The 21,842-nt window shown below is 36.1% G+C and overlaps 1 protein-coding gene across 1 annotated transcript in view; it reads left to right on the forward strand.

Annotated features, from left to right (window-relative positions):
* The window catches only part of CDH12 (cadherin 12), a 526,003-nt gene that overhangs the window by 461,944 nt on the left and 42,217 nt on the right, over positions 1–21,842 (forward strand). The window contains exon 7 of the mRNA XM_079302853.1: positions 14,791–14,978. Within this exon, the coding sequence (XP_079158979.1) occupies positions 14,791–14,978 (188 nt within the window). The remainder of the gene's footprint in view (positions 1–14,790; positions 14,979–21,842) is intronic.

The raw sequence follows: 21,842 nt of genomic DNA on the forward strand, positions 1-21,842 counted from the left end.
TATTTTTCAGACCTTATATGTTATCTCTTTTAGTTTCATGCCATGCTATGAAAGCACTTGTGGGATGCTCCAAACCTGATCAATAAGAGAATCCTCCCAGAGGGCCTCTTTGTACCATCTTTCCTACTGTCTTCATCCTCAGTGCTTGTTAAACTGCCCACAATTACAGTCTGCTCCTTCCTTTCAGCTGGAACATTGCTGTTGGAAGGGTACCATGGATACAACAGAAAATAATGTAACTGTCTGGAGACTGAAAACTCAGTACATTGGCAAGCATCATGTGCCCAGTGCTTCTGGTTTTCAATTGTATATTTCACTTCTTTTTTTTGTTAGGGCCCTTAGTATTTTACATCTTATGGAATGCTTTCATCTACTGTGGTGATGAAAAAATGCACAAGTTTCACACAATGTCAGATTGTTTTCATGACACAGAGAAATCACGGAATATATCATCATCTTTGAGAAATATAGCCTACAGGTCTCATTTAATGTATGAATTGCAGTTATGACATCTTTGCCCAATGGCTGCTATGAAGAGGAAAAGAAAAAATCACACCCAAGAGACCAAGGTTGTCTAGTAGTTTGCATGCTAGTAAGGTTGAAAACCTTTTCTTTCTATTATATCAAATGTCACAAAAGACAAATTACAGCAGTGACTCTCAAGAAAACAGAAGAGAATAAGATTTAAGATTTGTGTTGATATTAAAAATAACAAACACTTAACAAGTCTCACAAGCTAAAATGTTGGTGTGGGGACTCCAGTGTATTGGTCAAGCCTTTCATTTTTTTTTTTTGTTTTGCATTTGTTACAGGCAACAGTCTCAATCAATGGGGATTTACTTAGCCAGCCCTGTTTGTTTAAGCACTATGTGAGATGATGTGTAGCATGCCTGAAATTCACAGAGACACCAGGCCAATTGCAACTAAACAAAATAACTATGTGAGAAAAAGTGCTGTATGAATTATGCTTAGAACGTAGCAACTGTATTTTTTTTTTAAGCATTGCAATGATTCAGAGTAATTACCTGCCAGTAAGTGGAATTTGCCATTTGCTTGACTACCATAGTTAAAACAATGTAGAATTGTAGTTTGTATAAAAAATAAGTCTTTAAAATATGGTTCATGTAGGTGCCAAATTCAGGCCTGGCAAGAGGTCAGGACCCCTAGGTGCTGCTGGTGTTGAGTCCTCCAGTATCCCATTGCTCATCATTGGCCAACAAAGCCAGGAAGTGCAGACTGAGAAAAAGGACTAAAGGTCCTTTAACACAAACTGTTTCAGGGTTAAAGTTTTTATGTCACATAATCAGGACTACAGTTTTGCAAAGGACTTATGCCAAAGAAGCTATGCTATAGATCACCTAATCAAATAAGACAATATTCAATTTTCCAGGATAGATTTTCTGGACTTAGTAAAGCTGGAGAAAAAAACCACAGGTTTTCACAGCAGAAGTAGGAGAACATATATTATTAATATTTGGAAGGAGCTACATTGATAAATAATACATTACAAACTTGCAAAAAAAGGCATCATGAAACACCTTCATCTCATTGAGGGTCCTTTAAGGAGACAGGCAAGTTTGTATGGGTTATCAGCATCCAGTGATGAAAAACGCTGACTATCCTGCTGAATATGGAATTTTTTATTTAGAACCTGTGCTTTTGAACGTATTCAGTGGGGAACTCCCACCTTGCATGTCTCCTAGTAATGAGGAGTGTAACAGAGAGGAAACCTCTAAACACGTATTTCTGTCAGAGTGGTTTGACCTGTAGGTATCTATTGGCCCACATTTCAGAAGACTGACACTTCAGTAAATGGATATTTTCTTTTCAAACTAGTAGGAAAAAAATAATCTAAATAATTTTATTAGCAAAAATTTATTTCCAGAAGTGCTTTCTCTCTTCCCTGACTCTTCATTAGTATAGCAACTTTCTGGACTGCTGTGCATGTTTCATTGTTAAAGGCAGATCTTTTTTGTAAATATTAAAATTAATATTTCATACCAAAATTTGATTTTTACCAAAACAAGAGGGAAAAATAGTAAGGCAAAGACTGTAAAAGTAAGTACTATTCCTATCATAACAACAATGTTCAAGCAATTGAATAAAAAATTGGTACAACATAACAGTGCCTTTGAGCAGAGAGGAGTGGACAAAAGCTGTCTACATGTAGGCATGAATCCTGGTCCAGAAGGGGACCAATGGCCTTTCTCTCTCAGCTACTTATGTGCATGATCTCTGGCTAAGTAAGAAGATATTTCAGCACATCATTCCTGAAAGCTAATGGGCTAACCCTGAACTCATCAAGCAGCAGACCAGTCTGAGCAAGCTGCCAGGACAGCAGTGGCTTGTTTCCAATTCTTAAAATAAACTTCAAGAACAAATGCATGGGTTATATTTACTTCAACATTTAAATGACAAAAAACTATATAATTAGTTGGGATAAATTATGCTTTATGGAATCAAACCAATTAAGTGAAGAGGTGGATTCATATTTTGTAAGTTTATTATGCTTCAGTTTTCCAGTCTCTTTCTTTTGTTCACTGCTGACAGAGTGAGTTTGAAAGCAATTTAGAAATAAACTCTTATATGTTGAGCAATAAAAGCACATGTGGATCATTTTAGTCAAAGGGATAGTATGATATTTTATTTTAATACGACATAAATATGCTTTTAGAAAATAAGACCCGGACATAGAAGAAATGCAATTGAATTTTAAAATTTATACCCTTTTTAAAATTCTGATATTAGCAAATAAAAGACCATTTCAAGTGTCTTATGAAGTCAGAAATAATTTTGGTTTCTTTTTAAGGTATGTATTTTTTAAGGTGACACATTTTGAATTTGCTTTTTTGAACTCAAAAGGACTATTTGAAAAAAGATGTATTTTATCACATCATTTCCAGCTAACTGAAGTCAATTTTGTGAGAGCATGATTAAAAGATTTTTCTAATAGAAGAAAAATTAATTAAGGTTTGAACCTGATACTGGAATTTTGTTTACTTGTGAATGTCTTAACTTTAAAAAAAATGCATCTCTGATGGTCAGAAACCATTATCTCAGAGCTGCTTTGCAACCAGATTTAAAATAGTCAGACAGCTTTAGAACAAGACCTAGACATCACAAGGGCCATTTTTTTTTTTTTTTTTTTTTTTTTTTTTGCTGTCATTGGTCTTTCCAAAAGCATTTCAGTGAAATCCATCAAGATAGTTTGCATAAAAGAGCATGGCAAATTTCCAGGAATGCCAAGATATTTGAAACAGAAACAACTATTCATCTTTCTGGTAGTAATGCCTTAAATAAAGTGAGGTTGAAGGATTATTCTTACAACCTTGCACATCAGCCCATACTGTAGGAGCTTGCAGGTATTTGGATTTGAATTTTGCCAGAGGCCAGTACAGTGCATTCCACAGAATATGTTAAATTCTCTGTTGGAGACAGCAGAGGAAACAATAATCTTAGAGAGAAAAGTTCACAAAATAGACAATTCAGAAACAAACAGAATAATATTTTTTATTTATGCAATTTCAGGAATTCCCATGCAAGTGAAAAAAACCTATGCAAACATAGACTTGTCCTTTATTCACTTAGTTATATAACCCTGGCATGGCACTTGAATGACCTATTAACTGGATAATATGATAAAGACATATTATGTATTATATATTAGGAATAGGCTTTGCATATTATTGCCCTTTATATTGCATCTATTTTCTGCCATTATTTATTGGTTTGCAGCTGATTTTAATAGGTGTGCTGTTAAGTACTATGATCTGTAGAAATACTTAAAAAGAAAGAACAACAAATGCTGAACCAGGAATAACCTGTCTATATATATAATTGTGTATGTAGATTGAAAACTATTATCACAGTTACTTATTTATATATTATCTGAAGCTTAGTACATCACAGAAATTGCACATGCATTAAGTATCCTAAGTTTTACTATATTAAAGCTGGTCAGTTTTTAACTCAGCAAACTAAATGTGGCTGATTCCATTCAAGTGGCTTTGAAGTCTAGCTCAGATTATATTGAAAAACTGGTTCAGAAACAGAGTGCAAACAAGAGGTCTTCTGATCCACAAGAGACAGAAAGGAAAATATTTTAATCCACTGCTCTGGATGAGTGGGTTATGAGAGACAATGGTACCTACTTTTAAAGATTCCAGAAGAATGCAACACAAATCCCACCCAGTAGTGCACTAGAAATATATATAGAAAAAGATTGTGTGAATAATAAATTATTCTTCTCACTAATCTAAAAAATTTAAATAATGAAAGCAAAGATTTTATTTAAAAATAAGAGAGGAAGATTTATTCCCTCCTTACTTGGACAATTTAGAACCAGACAACTTACCTGCTTTCCTTTACCTAGAAAACTGACTCAGGACTAAGTTTCAAATCTGCCTAATTAAGCATTTTAACAAGTCTTCATGACTTTCTGGGAAGTTGTTCTACTCCCTGTAATTTAGATGTGGAAGTATGGTTTCTCTCAGTATTTCTGTTAAAAGTTGTGCTTTATATACCGCACTTGCATCTTTGTTGGCTCTCAGAATGCAAATGAGTCCATCTTTCATTGATTAAAGAATTTGCCTGGCAGACAAGATGCCCTAATTCAGTTCCAGCAACTAATTACTTATGTTATACCAATTGGGAGATACCTGCACAGGACAGGTGGACAGATTCATTGCAGAATAGCCTGCAGGCAGAGATTAGTTGTGAGACTGAGACAACACTTGCTTTGAATCAGAAAAGGAGGGAAGGTCAAATCCTGATTTTCTCCATCTTTAATTTTCTAATTTCTATGCCATAAAACATAAAAAGAAAACAGCACCAGCTTGGTCTTGTTAACCAAGCTTATATTGTTTAATGTCAGAAAATCTTATGCAAGTCTGATTTTCATTTACCTGTGAGTTTTGAGTAAATTAAAACTTCATTTTAGAATTAAACATATACTTTAAACAACCATTTCAAAGAGTGATGGAAGACAGGAGTGCAAAGGCTCCAGAAATGAGATCATGCAATTGCCAACCAGTCATGAAAACAGCACTCATTTTGGATTGTGACACCTTTGACTCACTACTGCTTTGCCATCAGTAAAACTGCAGTCAAATCAGTACAATGATAAATACCAGCTGACCAGTATTTGCACATGGCATTACAGGAATCAGAGGAGAGCCAAAGGTAGCTCCTCTTTACTCCACGTTCTTTCCAAGTCTCACACCTCTGTACTATTGCATTTGTTTCTCACCTTTCTTATCATCCTTTGGCCTCCCTTTCTTCTTCATCCTGTATATCCTTATTTTCAACAAGCACTCTTGTCTCCACCTTCCTATGAGAAACACATACTTATCCTTGATCTCATTTCCATCATAAAATTAGATTGTGGCCACCTCCTCCTTCAACTCCACAAGTAATTTTCTTTCTTTCCCAATGGTGGTAGCACTGCAAAAAGAATTTATACTTTGGTGAGTCACTTCCAGCTCTTAGTTTCTCCATATTTGCTATACTGAAATCATGAGTCTTCACCATCCCAGATAAATTCTTTACCTCTTCATCTTACTTGCTGAGGCTACCACCCTGTCACACAGCTCAGTGACCTTGTCTGATGTTTCTATTTCACTCACTTGAGTTGCACATTTGACAGGTAGCCATAAAAAGCTTCTGTATTTTGATTTTCCCTGCATCACCATTTAATCAGTTAAATTCTGGACTTATTTTCATAGACTAAAAGATATACAATGGCATGTTACATTTTGTTTTTCAAAGCAAAATAAGGACATGAGAGTATCTGAAGATTTACATAGATTGTACTGTTAGTCTTAGAACAGTCCAGGGTACAGTTTTGACCAAAACCAAGTAAAGCTTTCTCTGAGAAATTCAGGGCATTTGGAGAAATTAGTAAAGATCAGGAATTATTTTCTGCAGTCACTTTCCATGAAATTGACCATGAAATTTTGGTGTGGGTAACAGAATTTAGTAACATGGAATTAGGCCATTTATATTGGCTGGCTTCTGGGCCACAGAAACTGAAATTTCTTTGTACATTTGTAGCTTTTTTGAACCTCTTCTTTGCAATCCAGGCCTCTTTGGGTCACAATACCCCACAGTTAAGTAGCTTTCTATCATTATTTGTGTGTGTTCAACATAAAGGAGTTAAATTTTAACCTCTATAAAATTTTTATTTATACTTGTACCAACTTTCTCTTATTTTTTTCTTATTCCTTTCCATATCAGAATTCTTCACTTTTAGTGAGAACTGATTTTTCCCCCAAGGTGCATGTAACCTTAGTAAAAACTCTCTGGAAATGTGTCTTTTTTGTAGCTGTCACTGTTGCATGTTCATAATCATAAAGCCTCTTGAAGGGTGAATCATGTTATTCAGACTGAGTAACTAAACTCCCAACCAAAGCATACTAATTGGAAGAAAACTAAGAAATAAACTGGAGGGGGAGATATTCAATTACCACAGACTAAATGTTTAGTAAATTGTTTGTCTGCTGCACTTCTATTGTTTTCTAACTCTCAAGAATGCATAAGTAGCAAAGGTTATCTGAGGACTGTTTGGAGTAAGTATTGAATGAAACAAAAAACCTGTTTAAAGGTCTAAACTGAGAGACTGAACCCTCAGCTGCAAAGCAGAGCATAAGCCCAAATATAACTATTTCTTTATACTACTCCATAGCCAATGAAAAATGTAGGTAATTTCTCACAGGCTAAAATGCAATGATTGCACTGTAAACAATAGTTCAAGAAATACAAATGAGCACAAGAGTGGTTAGAAGTAAAGTATTGTCTATTTGTCTTAGCATTCTGTTGTTAATTCATTTCCCTCCTATCATCATCTCTAAGCGGTAATTTATCATTAATGGAAAGATTAGGTAAATTGTTTTTAAACACTAAAATTATCATCATAGTAGATTATTATCATTAATAATGGTATTTTACATCTGCTACCTTCTGTGGAGAAGGTGCAAATAAATACAGTTCATAGAAATTCAACAACCTTTGGCAGGAATCATGTCATTCACTCTACTACAATATGTTTTCTGTGGGGAGTGACAAAGAAATTATTCATTCAAAACACAGAGAGTATTTAGATTGGATGCATGAAATTACTCTCAGTAACCTTGGTATGTCTTGAAAGCCCCATGCATCTCCGCCTACTCTGATATTGAAAGTAGCTAAGGCTACAGATTTAACAGCATGGGGTTGCCTTGCAATGCTTTGAGAATTGATTCCAAAGTGACTCACTGACAACAGTGTCACTTGCTGTGTCACTATCAGTTCTGGCAGCATCTGCCTTTTTCCCTGAGGTCTTCCATGCAAGTAAGAAATCAACATATCCTTTGTGCTTCTAACCATAGTGAGCTTGCTTTCTGAAAATTTAGAGACTACAGGGCAGCATAAAGTGAAACAGACCATATGTAATTATCTAATTATAATCAAAATAGTTTAGGCTCATGATTTTCAAAACTATCTAAGAACCGCAGTTGTATTCAGATTGTCAGCAATGCTCCACTCCTGGTAAAAGTATTGAATGGGATGCCCTAGTGCTTGCAACAATCCACATATTCCTAATGACAGCAGTAGGAACTGAGTTGAAGATACCAAGCAGTTTGTAACTGTCTTCTGTGAGTCCAAAATATGTTTTTGGTATACTTGTATAGAGAAAGCTATAAAAATAAAAATAAAATAACAGGAATATTTTAGAGTATATATTTTAAGGTTTTTCTTGAATTCATGACAATTATTTTATTTTTGGTGACTTCTATGGAAAATTTGTTGAATTTGTAAATGTGATTGCCTAGTGCTCACAAGAGAAGGACCTGCAATTAAGAACTCACTACTTTTGCATTTCACTGCAAAATGAGCAATATTTATAGAGGAAGCTTACTTTAAACACCTTAATTGGAAAACATAAATATCACTTGTGATAAGTTGAGCATACTTGCTATAAATGAGAGAATATAAATGCAAAATATGCAATTTCTATCATATTGTATTGTTATTTTCGTATCTATATCACACACTAAATCATAAGCATTTAAGAAAACTGCATAGAATAAACCAAAACTTGAAACTAAGTGTAATAAACTATTATGGACTTGTACTTGTTGATTTCACAATTTCATATTTAAAAGCAATAATTTTTGGTCACTTCAGCCTGTGCCTGTATGGGGAAGAAAAGTAATATGAAGATTAGGGGAAAAAATTTCCTGGAAAGTACCCAATGAGTATGTAAAAAAAAAATCTTCACAAGGAGTTTTTTGAGTAATACAGATGTTAAGCATGCTTTGTTTAGGTGGTTTTAGGGATACAATTGAGGTGTGACTTGGAGGACTTAAGAAAGGAACCTAATTTCCTTAGTTGATGGAGAGAAAAATTATTCTTCCAATACAGATGATTTAGAACACCTGGCTTAGATCCTAAAGTAAATGGTTTGGCCACATTCTTAAGAGTGAATGAATTGTAGTAAATGTTGTGTTATTACATCTTGTGCCAGAGTGATAAAGAATATATGAAAAGGCTCCAGCAAGATATTAAAGAAGCAGGGATGTTAAGCAGAGCATTACAAACACTGTGTCCCATCCTTGAAAATGTTCTTTTTATCATGTTAATGTCTTGCATGTACCTTTCAATTTAAATTTTATAGAGGGGATATGTGTATTGATTTACTTCATGGTGAAAGTGTGATCACCAGAATATTACCAACTTACCTACCTGATAAGTGCCAATTACATGCTGCCTGAGATTCTGAGAAAGGAAAGACATCTTCTCCTGAAAACTTTTTCCTATCTATAAGTCATGCTACACATTGATAATTCTTTATAACTACTATGTAATTTACATACAAAACAATTGATTCAAGCTTTTGGACTATACTCTCCCAAAATTACTTCTCTCATTGGATTACGTTTTTTTGGTAGTAATTTCTAATTAGTAGACTGAATATTAGCAGAAAAATTCTTCATTGGTTTTGATACATAATGAAGCTGATCATGTGAAACTGGTTTTCCACATAAGCCCTCAGAGTTACAGAAAGTTACACTATGAATGCATTGGCAAAGTCATATTTTTCTCAACAACAACAAAAAAGTGATAAATGTGGGATCTTTGGTATACAACAATAGTAACAGGATGAAAGCAGGTACTCAGGAATTTGATTAGTTCTCCTCAGTCTGTGGAATATGGAAACTCCATATTGTCTAGAAGAAACTATTCTTTATAAACTCTAGAACTGATCATTTTCTTCCCCTCTTGGTAAAACTATGCTACCATACAAAGATGATTTAACATTTTCAAAGAAGATTAAGTAGTATCCTTGCCTCAGTATTAGGACACACATCTGAGTGTGCGTGGTTCCAAACAACTACTTCTATAATTATTTCTATAATTGTGTTGTTAAATAGAGTATATTCTCTGTTACAACAAGTATTCTCTATGCAACAACCAGCACACTTTGGAGACAAAAGCTGTGGGCTTGAGTGCCTTGAGAAATTAAGTCAACTGGCATTTCCCATTTCCTGAACCTTTGCTCCCACAAGGGGGATATTAATGTCTGTGGAATTATTATCTGACATGCAATGGGGAGGTTTATTTTTAGAAAGCTATATGACAACACCACCACATCAGTAGGGACAAAAAAATCCTAGCAAATGATTATATTGAATATTTCAGTATGCAAAAATTATACCAGTATAATTAACATAGTTTTCCCTTTAGAGAAGGGAAGTAGAATGGCTTCAAAAACACAGTCTGCTAGCTCACCTCAGGGGGTGATAGAGCTCTGGCTCAGGAACTGCCAGCTCTGGGGAAGCTCCATCATGTGGATTATCCTTGACTAGTGTAGGATCCAACTCAAAATGTTTTTTTGTCTCTGCTCATTTACCCTTAAAGTACTGGTGATCCTTGGACATTCACAATCTCTGCAGCACTGGGAAATGCATCTTTCTAGGTGTGGACTTTGGAATCCACAGAAGAGAACCAGACATTCTTAAGCATGGTTATATCTAATAGCGTGATGTATCTAATGAGGCCATAAACTCTCACTCAGAGCAGTGGGTCAAAGACTGGAAGGAGACTTTCCACAACTGAAGTTTTGCAAGCCCATCCCAGATCATGCCTGACCTGCCTCAGGCACATGGTGACAAAGCCTGGCTTTTTCTCCCCACACAATGTCCCAGCCCCTCTGCAGGGCACCGAGCTACATTCAGGAAAGGCATGAATATATCTTACTGCTATGCTAAATCACATTTACCTACTTTTAGGAGAATATGCATCAGATGCTGCTATTTATTTGGCTGATTAGTTGTAGCTGATGCAGCATGTTTAATATATTGTGTATATGCTTATATATTTACATTATACTTTCCTTTGGCTATTACACTGTAGTTAAAACACCAGTGAGAAAATAGGAACTGTTGTCTTATGATTCTCCCTAAACAGACATGAATCAGTGTCTTTACAGCCTGGGTCAGGATAAAAATTAAAATGCCTTGGTAATTTAATTTAATTTAACAAGAATATTACAATACACTGTCTCTTGGGTTTGAGTTTTGTTGTTTGGGTTTTTGCCTTTAAGATTCACTGCAATGCAATACTTTGGTAACTGCCAGAAAGCTGAAAAAAGTACAGACAAAGAAAATTCAGAAGAGGAGAATCTTGCACAGTGCAAGTATGATGACAGATTAGAAAAAAATGTTCGAATAACATTTACACCTTTTTGATTGAATGTCATTATGCATTTAGCTGAAGTCCTTTGATGCTAACCTGGGTTGTTCTTTAATGGTTGTTTTGCTGATAAGAAGTAATGATGGTGCTGTTCCTATCAGACCTGAAAAGCTTCTGGTAAATGATGGTGTAATCTTCAAGTATGGAGAAACAACAACAAAAAACACTCTTTTTAAGTAGAAAACAAACAAAAAAAGCACCTAACCTCTTTGTAAGTAAAAATCAAACCCCAGAACAGCTTTTGAGCCTTAAAAACTAAAACTAATCTAATCATGTCAGAAGAACTGTAAATGTGTGCTGTATTTCAGTCAATATGACTGATTATCTGTCACTTACTCAGCTCTGATTTCTTCCTGCTGTGCGCTCTGGAACCATCTTTGTTGTAGAAACTCAGAAGCAGCATGTATGAATTTCTAGCTCACCTCTGTCTCATTTTCCTGAATGATTTTGGGGCCAAGTAATTAGCCCTGTCAGTTATTTCAGCTTAAAAGCTTCAACAGCATCATCACTCATTTATTTTTATCATTTTCTCTGATGCTGCTCAACATGAAACAAAAAGACCTGACCAAGAAATATTTATTGCTACCAGCTTTCCTATACATGAAAATATCCCGACTGGCATGCAATACATGTGACTAAAATCAGCAAAGGAGAGAGCTAGTTGCAGTCCAGTTTTGAAAGGCAGTTTGAGAAAAGTGGGGGCTTTCTCCTTTGGCACATCCTGAAAGGCAGGAGCAAGTTTAAAAAGCATGTTTATAAGAGATTTATGCAAGTGGAAGAAAGATTTTTTTTTTGGCAGAGAAGTCCCACAAACAACATTTGACAGAATTATTCGTGCAGCATAACCAGCTGCTGCATAAGCTTGTCTGAGGTTCTTGTTCCATCATTCCAGGAACCTGAAGACAACAAGGTTTTCAGGACCTTTGGGAGTAAAAGATTATTACTCAGGCCTGTTTCAATATAGCTCTATAGCACATGGAGGTAGTAGTGTACACAGGCAAACTGGACAATAAAAAATGAATAATGCTAAACTGTCACAGCAAGTCCACAGCAAGAAGTAATGTCTGCTAGAAACAGAAAAATAAAATCTAGAAAACTGTCCTGCTATTTCATTTGATGTATGGTTTATATTGATCATTCCAAATGTCTTCCCAACAAAGACTGAGCCTGTCTGAGTTCAAGAAACATTTAGACAACACTCTGAGGCACATGCTGTAGTTTTCAAGGTGTCCTGTGCTGGGTCAGGAGCTGCAGTCAGTGCTCCTGATTGCTTCCAGCTCAACATATTCTGTGATTCCAGCATTCTATTATTTGAGGGAGGGAAGGAAAGAAATTAGGGTGGTTTCATGCTATATGTTATATTCTCTTGAAGTTTCTCTATGAGCTGGAAGCAATACACATTAATTGTTTTCATTTGTTTTATTCTGAAAGCAAGTTGTCACAGTAGAACAGCTTCCATGTGCTGTGCAGATAATGTTACAGGAGGACAATGGCACTGTAATTACATACTACATCTTCAGAAATCTGACTCTTGCAGAGTTTAAGACTGCTTCAGAGTTTCAAATTAATCTGGATGACCCCATCTTTATTGCTGTTGAATTTCTGGAAATGATAAAATGCCAAGTCATTGAGAATAACTAATAAGAGCATAAACAATGAAAAATGAGCAATTCAGACTTCTTTTTTTTTTTTACTTCATTTAAGTCCTATATGCTTTTCAGCCAGGTTCAATATTTTATAGGGAAATTTTTGTTTTAATGAATCTGAGTGATCTTCAGATCACTAAAAATATACCAGTTTGTTAATGATGGAAAAAAAAATTATGATCCTAAGCTCTTACATTTCATTTTCTTTAAAACTGTGAATGTAAACACATGTTATCTGATTCTGCTGACTCATATAAGTGCCTGTAAAAGACCTGGACATGCTGTCCAGGGCTAAGTTCTAGAAGTTTAATATAATATTCAAATGTAGATAAAGGCCTTTTCAGTCTCTTTTTTTGCATAACTGGCACAGCAGAGACCTAGTAATACCCGTGTTTGTAAATGACACTAAATATAGGAGGATTTGTAATTGCATCATAAATACCATGTTAAAATTTTATTCTATACTCAGAATCATCAAAGTACAGCTAAGAAATAGCTGAGACTATCTTGTCATGACACCATTTTGTGTCATAATAATCCTTTCCTGCTGTTAGAAGAACACTGAGAAATACAGCTTCCTTTAGTATGTTCCCTTGGAAAGAAAAGTAGTGAAATGATAATTACTCAGTGTTTAGTAGCTCAGTCAATGGGTAATACAAACCTGCACGCTGTGATGTCCAGAAGTGAATGCTGGCACAAGATGACTTTACTTATGGGGATTTTCTCGAACAAAAAGGGCAAATTTTGCTTTGTGGTATACTTTGCATACTGACTGGCAGAGAGGGAAAGCAAACAAAGGACATTTTTTCAGAGGCAATCAAACAGACAATTTTATAGGTTCCATAGCCCAAATGACTACTCACAAAAGACTGAGCTTTTTCCTAATCCAGCAGTGCTAATGTCATTTCTTCATCACCTGAAAAGACTGTAAAGCTGAAAAAGCTGACACAGCATGCATTGTAAGGAGATAACGACAGGGAGCAGCATCTGCTGTTTAATTCAGCAGCTGAATGTGAAAGTCATCTACCCTGCTGTTACATAATATACAGCTTCTCAGAGCCTCATTTTGTGATGTGTGGCTGAACCACTGCCTGGTGGAAATCTCTGAGACATCCCCCTAATGTTCCTCTCAACAGTCACAGTTTCCTGTCCTATGCTGTTGATAAAGAGGTGCAAATTTCCTCCTACACGTCGAATGCAGCAGAACTGAGCAGGATGTCTTCTGAGAGCTGTGGAACATTGACCCAGGAAAACAAAATGAACCAAGGGAAATAAAATGATGGAGCTAGCTTTGTTGAGGGACAGTGGTTCAAACATCCTGGGCTCAAAAGCAGCTCCAAAAGTTGCTGGCAGTTTTGACAGCAGAGACTGCTACGTGAAGAAAGGTGAGCTCTGCCTGCCCACAGCACACACTGCTCATGGGGTGTTCACAGGCAGCTGAGCCAGTGACAGCTCTGGAGAGAGGTGTAGCTGAACAGGGAATGCAGGCACTTCAGGAACAGTGAAATAAGTCAGGGCACCATCTTACAAGCCCAGACCTGCTGCTACTGCTGTTGCTAAAATCAAGGCTGCCTCCAAGTACTTTGGACTTTTTCATTTAGCTCTATTATGTCTAGCATTTTCCAACATAGCTGTTCCCCTGAATGAAACTATTTTCTCCTCACATGTCAGTAGCAATACTTATTTTAAAATTGTTCAATTTTTTTTGTGGTTTGTTTTTATTTTTATTTTTTTTTTTATTTTTTATTATAATTTGCAGTAGATAATCTGAAAGTAAAGATGTTCTAAGTTAAAAATTGTTTAGCTCTGAAATTTTAATAAGAGCACCCTCTGGTGGCTCATGTATGAACAATATCTCTTCCAAAAGGAACTGCATATTTACATATAATACTGAATTTTGAACAAATGAATGGAAACTTTTCTCACTGAATTCTTCCTTTCAGCCAATGTGAAAGCCATAAATACATTTTCTACAAAACCAAACCAAACCAAACCAAACCAAACAAACAAACCAAATCAAACCAAAATAAAACAAAACAAAAACAAATGACCAAACCTGCCACCCAAAAAACAGGAGGAAAGTGCTTGTAAACATGTACTATCTATAAGTACAATTTAATTCTAGAAGGAGTCAATCGCATGTGAAAAATTAAAGATAGAAATATAGATAGATATCTCAAGAGATACAGATGCTAAAGCCTTTACAGTCACAATGGAAAAAAATCTAGAATCTAGAGGAAGTCAATAGATAAGAATGGAATATATTTTTTGCAACCTTCATTGTTTTAATCTCCTAATTTTAATTAGATTATTTAAGTCTTTTTATTTTGCACAGCCTTAATGATTTTAATGAGAAATACCTGTGTTAATTACCAAGAAATCCCAAGAATGACTGTCTACCACTTTGTCACAGGTATCTTCCATTTGAAAGTACCTGAGACCTCTCACGTTGGTTCTGCTATTGGACGGATCAGAGCTGTGGATCCTGATTTTGGGAAAAACGCAGAAATTGAGTACAACATAGTTCCAGGAGATGGAGGAAATTTGTTTGACATCACGACAGATGAGTACACCCAGGAAGGAGTCATTAAACTGAAAAAGGTATGTGGCACCAATGGGTGGATGTTCCTGTGACTCAGGTGGTAAACTAGGTAAGGGAATGAAAAAATTTGCAATTTTATGTCATAAGTAATTCCCAGTTGTAGTGCTACATAAGTAGTTTATGTCTCTATTTGAATCCACAGTTGTGATCTTCATTTTAAAAGGCATTGCAGTTTAGTTTTTCATTTCACATACAATCAGGTATGATGCTTCATGGTGAAGAAGTAATTCTAATCTCTATCTAGAAAGTACAATTTCTCTTTTATGGGAAGTTTTCTACCTAAAACCATGCAAAAACCATTTTAGTTCGGAGCATGGAATGAAAGTGTTATATTTTATATTAGATAAAATGTCGTAAATTTTCACCTATAAACATTTTATTTAGAAAATTTTGACTTTTTGTTTGTTATTTTAATAATTAATATTATAAAGTACTATGGTGAATACCATTTTTATTCAAGGTAAGAGAGTCCTCAACAGTTGCAAATAGCCATGACCTACTTCCAGTCTCATAATAGTGTACCAAGTAGCTGGTTATTAGATACTAATGCAGGGAAACACACTACATCTCAGTCATTTATGTTGCTTTAATGCAGTAGAATAAGCTCAAAATTACTGAATTTATGAATTTCAAAGATGGAAAAGGTGCATTTCATTTATAATTTAGTGATTAAAGCACTCAGTAGGAGAAATCCAAAACAGGGATTTTGGACACATTTTAACCAGTTATTTTAACAACACAATTTAACCACTTATTATTTTCTGGACCCAATGATCACAATGATCACACCAATGATCAGCTTGTTTAGTAGAAAGAAATCTGAACCACAAGTCATTTTGAGAGAAACAATTATGTTTTATAGACAGCTCAGGCTAGTAGGGGTAAATTCTGCAAAAAAAACCAAACTATTGGCTAAACTTCACAAGGGTCTGGGAAGAAAAGAGTTCTGGCCATGTATATTAAGATAAGCTTTAGGAAAAGTGAAGCTTTAATTCTAAGAAAATTTAGAATGTAGGTGCTTAACTTCCCTTGGCTCTGACCATAGATCTATATTTGCATTATATTCATTCTAATAATGGAAGTGTTGGCTTCAACCTCCTGACCTGGGAAATAGTAAATTATCCATGGGTGCATTAAAGAAGGAGATGCTGTCAAGTCACTGACTCTTTTGCTAGCTTTAATGACATAAAATGGAAGCCACCATACTCACAGGAAGTAATTTGTCAATGAGACAGAAACTCTTTGACCTCTTCATACCCTCCTTCTTTTCTGACTAAAGGTTTGAGTGTTCTGTTTCCTCCTAATGGGAATATGTAGACTTTGTTTCATTTTTAAAACCCTTCTGGTCACCTTATCCCCTCCATGCAGATGACTCAAAAATGGGTGCATCTGGAGCTTTCAGACTGAGCAGCTGCATACCCCTCTATATGCACAGCCAGTAAGAAATTGAAGTAAGTAGAAACTATTAACAAATTAATATTTGCTCATTAAGAGCAGATTTCTGATAGAATTCAGTTCTTTTTGAAAGTCCTAAGCCTCCTCTGTGCTTCTTGCTTTTAGATACAAAAATAGAGTTTTCCATACTTGTGGTTAAGTGTATGTATTACCCATTGGTTTTCCGGGTTGACAGTATTAATGTTGATAAGAAGGGTTTCAGGATAATTAAAAGGGACTGGGTCTATTGGTTGATGGGACAGGAGTGCAGGCAGTGTTCTGCTCAGTTCTTTCAGTAGCAGAAATGAATAATGAAAGGAACAGGAAAAGCTGTGTTATCAATAAGCCATGAGCACAATTTTGAGTCTTTTGATCACAAGGCAACTTTTATAGCACCAGGCCTGATGTAGTCAGATGGGCTCCATCTATCTAACAAGGGCAAAAGGACTGTAGCCCATGAGTTGGCAGGGCTAATTGAGAGGCCTTTAAACTAGGTTTGAAGGGAGAAGGGGATGCAACCAGTCACTCCAGAGGTGAGCCTAAGGGTGGTAAGCCAGAGTCTGAGGTTAAATCAGTCCAGCTGAAGTGCATGTACACTAATGCACCCAGCATGGGCAACAAACAAGAGGAGCTGGAAGCCATGGCACAGGAGGAAAGCTATGACACAGTAGGCATGGTACAGAAACATGGTGGGATGCCTCCCATGACTGGAGTGCTGCAATGGATAGTCAAGGCTTTTCAAAGAGATGGGTGAGGAAGGACAGGCAGTGGGGTGGCTCTGTGCATTGGAGAATCTCTTGACATGGCAGACTGTGAGGTTGATGGTGATGAGGTTGCATGACTATGGGTAAGGTAAGGATTGGGGGAAGGCCAACAAGGCAGACATCCTGGTGGGAGTCTGTTATAAACCACCTAAACAAGATGAAGAGGTGGATATATCATTCTATAAGCAGCTGGAGGACATTTCAAGATCACCAGCAAGGGGTGGGCTTCCGCTGACCCTTCTTTTACAGACAGAGAAGGGTTGGTGGGAGATATGGTGATCAGAGGCTGTTTGGGGTACAGTGATCGTAAAATAATAGTTTTCAATGTTTGATGAAACAAGAACAGAGATCAACAAAACTTCTACACTGGACTTCTGGAAGACAAACGTCAGCCTAATAAGAATGTTGATCAGAGAGTATCTTGGGAAACAACCCTTAAAAATAAAGGGGTGCAGGAAGAATAGATGTCAAGAAAGAAATCATACTTCAAGAAAGAAATTTTAAAAGTACAGGATCTAGGCTATCCCTATGTGTCAAAAGACAAGCTAGTAGGAAAAAAAAAAACAATTTACCTGTCTGGGCAGGGAGGTTTTGAAAAAACTAATGATTAAAAAGAGGGTATATCATCTGGAAAAGGGGGCAGACAGCTCAGGAAATATTTAAGGATGTCATTAGGGCATGCAGAAAGAAAATTAGAGCTATGAAAGAAAAAAGTTAAAAAAATTGACACAATCACTTCTATATTCAGATAGTTTAGAATTGGCCACTGTATTTAGTCTTTCTAGCAGCAAGATAGGGCATAAACTGAACTAGGGAACTTTGACAACAGGAACTTTGACCAATGTTGCCTAATGTAAATGATAGATCTCTGAATATGGAGGAAAAACTGTAATCCTAATCCCTTCCTAATCTTCAGAACAGTGAGAGGGGGGAGTGAATGAATGTGAAGATCAGGAAATACCAGCTTTGTTCTATGCAGGAGTGTGGATAGAAGATAAACCAAACACACAGGGCCTTCAGCAAAGTATGCCTTTGTACTGATCCTATACTTTGTTTTTTACAAGACTTTTATCAGGGAAAAGATTCCTTTCACAAAACTTTAAATCATCCAGGTATTTTATGAACATTTTGCAATCATCCAAAATCCATCCACTTAGGTTCTTTGTTGGACCCCAAGTTAAAAAAAAGCTATATGGATTCTTAAAGATATTGTTCACTCAGTTGTCTTTTAATATCTTCACACTTGTAGTAATATAAATGTATTTTCATGGGTTTCAGTTTTCAGATTACAGAAGTGCTGGACACTCAGAATTTAGTAGATACCTATTAAAATGCATACTAGTTGTACAGTACAAACCTACAACAGCATTGTTCATTTTACTTGAGAGAAGAAATTTTACATTGAAAGATGTTCAAAACACTGATTTGACCTTGTGGGGTTTTGCAAACATTTAGTATGTATTGAAGTCTTTTTTAAAATGAAAGTGGGTGAATGAATAAGGCTGACACATTCAATTAAGAATTACAAATAATAAACAATGAAAGCCACTAATAAAAAGTGGTATATGATTTAAAAACAGGTTTGTGCTTTCTTTTCCATTATAGCATATTCTGGTGCTGTAAGTGCTGCAGTAATTCAGTGCTGTGCCACTTCAAAACCATTTATAAAATTTGCTTTTATTTCCCCTGGAAAATTTCTTGCAGCCAGAAACTGTCCATCACAGTATAGACACTTTTTCTGGTCTGTTGTTATGCAGAAAAACATTGAGAGATTTCTATATCAAAACTGATAAAAATGAAGCCTTCCTGGACTACCTTTATTTTTGGTGGAAAATAGGTTTGATGAGAAAGAAATTGCACAGGCCAGACTGTTCCTTTCAGCACACTAAGTGTGCTGACAGATGCAGAAGTCTATTCTCTGCTTCAGAGATGCTAAATGGGTAAGAACAGCTACAGCTGGACAAGTTACAGATCTTAAATCATCTGTTTTGGTCGCTCATTTATTTTTGTGCTATGATCCTATGTAAGTCTGATTACTACTACTTTTGTGCTAATTACATGCATTAAAAATGAAACAGCTTTTCTTATATTCTGCTAAATAAATCATCCAAATGCCATCTAGCACCACTGTGTGGTTAGCACTGTAATACCTTTTTCTCTCAAAATAAAAAATAAAGGAAAATAGTATCCCTTAATAAAGGGAGGGGAGGGGACTTGGCTTAAGGGTAGTGCTGTCTACAGTTCTCTGTAAGAGCGAGAAAGAAAAGAAAAAAGAAAAGAAAAGAAAAGAAAAGAAAAGAAAAGAAAAGAAAAGAAAAGAAAAGAAAAGAAAAGAAAAGAAAAGAAAAGAAAAGAAAAGAAAAGAAAAGAAAGAAAAGAAAAGAAAGAAAGAAAAGAAAGAAAAGAAAGAAAAGAAAAGAAAAGAAAAGAAAAGAAAAGAAAAGAAAAGATAGGAGTTAGGCATAGAATTATAATTCCCTCCCTTGTCTAGTGCTGTTTAATACAGCGCTTATTGCATTTGGTATTTAGATAGAGTCTTTGATCATACCTGAATCTTCAGCAAACTATAGTGGGTGTAAGCTATAAGACAGAAGGGAGCATCTCCTTCATGCCAGAGAATAGGGGCCTCAGATGTGCCAGGAACAGGACTGGTTTTGAAACTTTTAATGACCAGGCACAACAGTAAAGGAAAATAGAAGGTTCCAACCTTCTCTGAAAAATTGTCACTAAATTTATTAAACAAAGGATGAGTTTATATGATAAGTACATTTTGTGAAGAAGCCTTTTAATTGGCTCAGCATTTGCTAATCTGGAAACTGAATAGGGTTCAGGCACTTGTACTGCTTGAAGACATCATTTTACTAATTGTGCAGTGTTTCATTAAAAACTTGGAACACAATTGTTTCTAGGCTTCACCTTCCTACCCTGCTCCATGATACTGGGTGAACGTCTTCACATGGTCCAGTGGAAGCTCAGGGGACAACCACATCTTGTTTTTTTGTAAGTTGTGCACCACTACTAAAACTAACTGATCAGATGACAAAGCCGTGACATGAAATCCCAGCATGTCACAGCACTGCGCAATGAGAAACAGCAACTTTAGTGATGATAAAATAAAAGAAGTTGGGGGACAATGAACAGAGCCAGAAGCTGCAGAAAAGTATTAGGAGTGTGTGCTTCCTTTCAACTTCAGGCACCACTTTTTAGAAGACTTTAATGCAGTCAGCAAGTAGTGCTTTGAGTCTGACTAAGCTCAGTTGTGTTGCCCATGGGACAGCCCATGTATATAGCTCTGGGATGTTGATGTAACATAAGAGCTGTCTGAAAACACCTGTATTACACAGGAGTGAGCATAAGGCAGACTCCTGTCGTCCTTCAGTGAGAACTGAGTTAAAACTACTCCTTGCTTTACTACCAAAACTGTTACAGACTGTGCACCACACCCCATCCCACCTCATCCATTCTTTCTCCAAGGGCAGGGAATTTCTTTTGCAAGTGAAAGCACAGGCACTACCTGTTAATCTGTAATTACAACTCATGAGTCTGTGGGAGTGAGAATAGTGCTTGTGCATTTTAAGCAGGTGATATTAAGTCCTTCAGTACAGGCAGAAAGTGGTGAGCTGTGTGCAGATACAATCACAAAGAGCAACAGGAAATGTAAGGAGGAGGAGATGTTCAGTCTTTGTAGTTTGTGGATAGAACTGTTTGGTTTGGTTTTCCCTAGAACAGAGAAAAACATCATCAGAAATGGGTGAGATGCTTGAGAGCAGCAAACAAGGGCCCCGCTGACACTGGTCAGCTTCTCCCTTTCTCCAGATATAGAACAGGCATGTATTTTGCACACTTCTCATCAAATCTTGAAATACTCACTACAGATCTTATCTTTATCTTATCTTTCACTGTGCATTCTCAGCTCTAACTAATGAATGCTTCTGGTTAATCTAAAGCTTACTTTACTAAACCTGCTCTGTAATACCAGTCATTTCCTATTTAGAATCCAATGCAGAAGTCCAGTTACTGAAACTTAACTGCTTATACAGAAACCGTGTCAATGCACAGCAAATTGTCTTATGCCAATATTTTACAAAATGTATAGATGCTTAACCCATTTGAAGGGGATAGTGTTTCTGGCTTTTGAGACCAGCACATGTGGCCCAGAGTTAGTCTGAAATTGCACAATGCTAGTATGAAGTCAAGCTTTAGTTATTATACCCTTCCTGCCAACCCAGTCCTACTATCCATAACTATCCATATGTCCTGGGGCTTGAAATCTCATCCCAAAATATAGCTTTTCTGTCATTGTAGGTGAAAGCCTCTATCAGAAACAATACTCTTGTATTTCTTATGTGTAGATAAAACCCAGGCATTTCTGGAGTTTCCAGTTCTGCTTCTTTGTGAAGCAGAACAAAGTGACAGCGTAATTATATCTTTCAGACCTTTTTTTTTTTTTTTTTTTTTCTTTCACTTCTTTAATTCTCTCTCTTTCTTTCACACTAGCTAATATAAAATTTTAGATAAAGATGCATCTATATAGCAGCATTTCTTAACTTCTGCCTTGAATCTGGAAAACAGAATATTTCAAAATAGATTTATTTCTGATACAGAGCTGGTTATATGCTGTCCTAGTCATATTAAATAAGTCCATTCAGGTACTTACATAGTTGC

This window comes from Erithacus rubecula, assembly GCF_903797595.1.
Source record: "Erithacus rubecula genome assembly, chromosome: 3".
In the NCBI taxonomy this organism is placed as follows: Eukaryota; Metazoa; Chordata; class Aves; order Passeriformes; family Muscicapidae; genus Erithacus; species Erithacus rubecula.